Below are 4,104 nucleotides of genomic sequence, written 5' to 3'. Positions count from 1 at the left end.
ATTTCCTCCATAGAGGGACGAGTATGAAGCCAGCATTCCAGAGGAACGAAAAGGTGCAGACGACGACGTCACGATTGTCACCAACCCTGATGTTACAAAAAAAACCAGAGACATCCGGTGCCCCAAAGCGTAAACGTGGATGCCCGAGGAAGAATGACCCTCCAAGTGATCCAGTGAAACAACAATTTGACACCAAGACTATCGCTAAACAAGTGGAGTTCAAAAGACGCAAGCGCAAACCATCAAACGTCGTGTCCAGCCCATTCGTAAAGCCATGAGTGGGCTACACGGGGAGGCACTTCAAGGGCAGTTCCAAATGATTGATCTTCATAGCATGTTCTTTGAATTAAAGGCTACACTTATGTTCTGATGTTTTTGCATTTTATTTGTATGCTTATTTCCATCTAAATGCTTGACTTTTCATTGGCTCTTTTTTTAAGTATACAGTTATGGTTTAAGTGGATGATGATTATGGCTGAGGCAGGGTAATTAAGGAAGAAAAATCATAGCATATAGAACACATGACCAATGATGTAAATATCATGGTTACACTACTATGTCTCACATCACGAGTTCAGTGGGACATTATTACCTCGCCAGCAAAAGGAATAGAATCAATAATGCAGCTAGCTTGATGGATTACTTCGGTCCACTCCACAAGAAAAATTACAGGCTGCAGCACCAGCAGTCAATGCACACACAGAATCGTATTGTCAAATGTGAGCCTCTCCTGCAGAAAAGAAGAAATAATAGCATCAGGAACACCATGTACCATTTTTATACTGATATAGACATCTGGACAAGAGTTGGTACATTGCAGCTCGTGTTTTGCTTCGAAAGTAATGCGATACATTGAGGTAACAAATTTACAACTAATAAATCTAGGCCTAAGTCTGTTGGGTAACAATACCGTAACAGGTGTCACATCTAGCTTTACTCTAACAGAGTTCTGGTACTAACTAGACAGCTAGGACAACAATAAGAAAAACTAGACAGCTAGGACAACAATAAGAACCAGGCAACCAGGCAACCAGGCAACCAACAAACCGATGCTAAACTTGCTCATTGGCAAAATAGGTTGTGCACGCGAACATGACAGAGAGAACTAAAATAGGGGCCATACTTATTCTGTTCCATGCTAAAGGTGACTGCAATATTTGTTGACAATGATTATGGATGAGGCATGGGAATGCACATGTGGCAACGCGTGCAAAGCAGGCAAAAAAATCATATAAAGCAACCATCCTTCCAAATTGAGCCAATTTTGGTTTTCCAAGATGTCCATTCAATACGGTGGCATACACCGCCTAAATATACAAAATTCCTAACTAATTTTAATGGGAAATGGCAATAGTCCAGTGGCATAATCACAAGAACAGTGTCTGAATCTCCTACTATAACTGTATTTCATAGCACAAAGGTTCTGAATCCATCAACTTGCAAGTTATATTCCAATGAAAAGTATTACCTACTTACTCTAATCACTACCTACTGACTCCAACCACTGTAGTCAAAAGGAGGGGGAAATAACTGCTGCTCCAAGATATGCAATCATCAGTCCTCCAGATGATTTCTGCCTCCTCCACATATCCTGCTGTATCCTGGATGTCGGGACCTTGCCGCTCCTCACGGTCCTCTTTTATCTTTTCTATGCGCTTTTGCATCGATCTCATGTTATGTGGCATCTTAATCTTCTTCATCGTGGCTGCCCACTGCAAGAGGTACAATGTAGTGTGTCAGTACCATGGAAGGCTTGAAAGGGGCGGAGATGGCAGTACAAACTAGTTTAAATCAGGTGCTTGACAAAAACAGTGCATAAACTGATATTACACTTGGGATAACAGACTAGTTTTACTTCACTTTCCCCTCAATCAAATCATGATATTTGTTGACATAGCTTACTATTGGTGAAACATAAGAAGGCAGCGACATTTAGGAACGAAATGGCGGTCTTGGCATCAACAAGTACATGTAGCTTTTACTTAACATCGACTCAAAGATCAACTCCAACAGTGAGGTTCAGATCTACTTCACTACATAAAAAAGTTTTAGATGTAGTTCATTATCTAAAAATATTATTATGTTATTAAACAACATCATTCATATCAACATTGATAGTGACCAAATCGACAGAATCCATACCAGGTTGAGGTCGGTTTCAACTTCAAAATCTTCAAGCATGTCGGCATCCATAAGTCGCTTCAGCCACAACAGCATGGACTTATGCTTGATAGACTCTCTCTCAGCGTCGCCGAGCACAGCCTCCACCGACTCTATTGCGACCTTGATGACTGTCAAGGCGAGCATGCACCCGAGTGCCACCCCGACTGTCGACATGGCTCGTGCCTGCTGAGTTGGGCTGTGTGCTGAATATAGTGGATTTGTCATTGAAGCTCCGGCCCTTATCAATCTAACAAAGCATTGGAAGCAAAAAAAAACGAATCAGCAACTGCAGAATCAGTCATGACCTGTTTTACAGAATACAGATATCACAGACTAGCAAATAATCAAGTCAATTAATAATATTTATAAAATCTTAGACAAAAGGGAGTTGCCCACCTACTCCATTAAGCATAAGGAAGCAACATTCAGAATTTAGTTACATCTCCACTGTATAAAGCTCATGTGCTTCGTCAGATACTTTTACAGATTCAAACTAGTAACCAGAACTGAAGAGTAATGCAAAGCCATGAACTTGCAAGGAATAAGGTAGAGTAAGAGATATGGACCTGTGATGGTGCTGCGCCAGGCTCTCCACAGATCCGGCCTGGATTACGCCGATGGCAGCGTGATCCGGCAAGGTCAAGTGCCTCTTGGACGCCCAGCAGCCCACTCGAAGCAGCTCACCATCACTCCGCCGGAGTTGGCCATGATGTCCGGTAGGATCAGCACGCCCTTCTTTGCCAGAATCTGCACCACAAACATGAGCATTTCTCTGCTGTCAGTCAATGTGTGAATGTGTCAACAAATTCAGCATAGTTTTGTGGCAAAATGTTGGTGTTCTTGCCTCGTCGGCCTCGGGGTATGTTGGGTGGTTAACAGCCTCAATGATGTACTTTGGTTTGATGGCATCAGCATTGTCCCTAGTAGAAGAAGATAATCGAACGGACTTTTTATTAACAAAAATATATTCAGATACACAAAAAATAACAGCCAGGAGGATACTTTAACTGAGCTTCTGAGCAGTAATCTGATAAAGATTGGATGAAGTGAGATGGGACGAGGAAATAGAAGATTACTTGTTTATGACTCCTCCCAGAGCTGCCGGGATGAGCACGTCGCACTCTTCCGTGAGCAGCGAGGTCGGGTCGACAACGTCGCCTCCGTCAAAGCCCTTGATCCCGCGGTTCTCTGCCGAGTGCTTCATCAGCTTGGCTATGTCAATGCCATTAGAGTTCTTGACAGCCCCTGTGACATCTCTGATGGAGACCACCTTGCCACTAGCTTCATGATCAATTGGGCAGCCCAAGAGCCAATATTGCCAAATACCTGAAAAAGGCAAGAAGATAATAATTGCTCATCTGTGCAAATGTAGATGAAGAAACAGAGTTCTGGCCTTGCTCCACAATGTATGGCGCCATTGTACACAACGATTATTACTAGCATTGTGTAGGCATGCTTGTATATATTTGGCAGAATATATTACTTGTGGGTGCTCATTGTGTGCTCCTTTCCCCTTTAATTTCAGCGCGTGAGGTGGGAGATTAGAAAGATACTGACATATCAAGCACAGAACTTTGCAATTGCCACTGATGGTGTCTCCATTGTAAGCCTAAGCTTTGACAAGATGCTTGTCTCTAAATTATAAATGGGAAACATCTTAGCTTTGCGTGAAAATTAAAGAGACTGGCAAAAATTTCTCTGGCATTTTAAATGCGCAAAAAACAGAAGAAAAAGCAAATAATCTTAGTGAGTTCAGATAAAACAGATAATTACCTTAAGAAGAGTTCAATTGCAATTATCTAGTTGGATAAAGTTTAATTTATGCTAAAGGCCTTGTGAACGATACTATTTAAGATTTGCATGCTAGATCATGGCTCTTACTCCTAAAATCATCGGCAAGTGCTGATAACAAAATAAAAATGTTCTTACTTGCTACCATTA

At 41.8% G+C, this 4,104-nt stretch overlaps 1 protein-coding gene across 1 annotated transcript; it reads right to left on the bottom strand.

Moving 5' to 3' along the window:
- Positions 1 to 2,457: 2,457 nt before the first annotated feature.
- LOC147983428 (glutamate dehydrogenase 1, mitochondrial-like) lies at positions 2,458 to 3,480 on the bottom strand. The gene is made up of 4 exons (XM_087540724.1): positions 3,240 to 3,480; positions 3,008 to 3,083; positions 2,811 to 2,910; positions 2,458 to 2,468 (listed from the first exon to the last, which is right to left on the bottom strand). The coding sequence occupies exons 1-4, from the start codon at positions 3,365 to 3,367 to the stop codon at positions 2,458 to 2,460; spliced, it is 315 nt and encodes a 104-aa protein (XP_087396850.1). The 5' UTR covers positions 3,368 to 3,480.
- Between the last annotated feature and the right edge of the window lie 624 nt (positions 3,481 to 4,104).

Source organism: Triticum urartu, chromosome 2A, assembly GCF_056163025.1.
Source record: "Triticum urartu cultivar PI428250 chromosome 2A, HENAU_Tu73, whole genome shotgun sequence".
Lineage (NCBI taxonomy): Eukaryota > Viridiplantae > Streptophyta > Magnoliopsida > Poales > Poaceae > Triticum > Triticum urartu.
The sequence above is the reverse complement of the archived record's forward strand: the minus strand, read 5'-3'. Positions and strand labels throughout refer to the sequence as shown.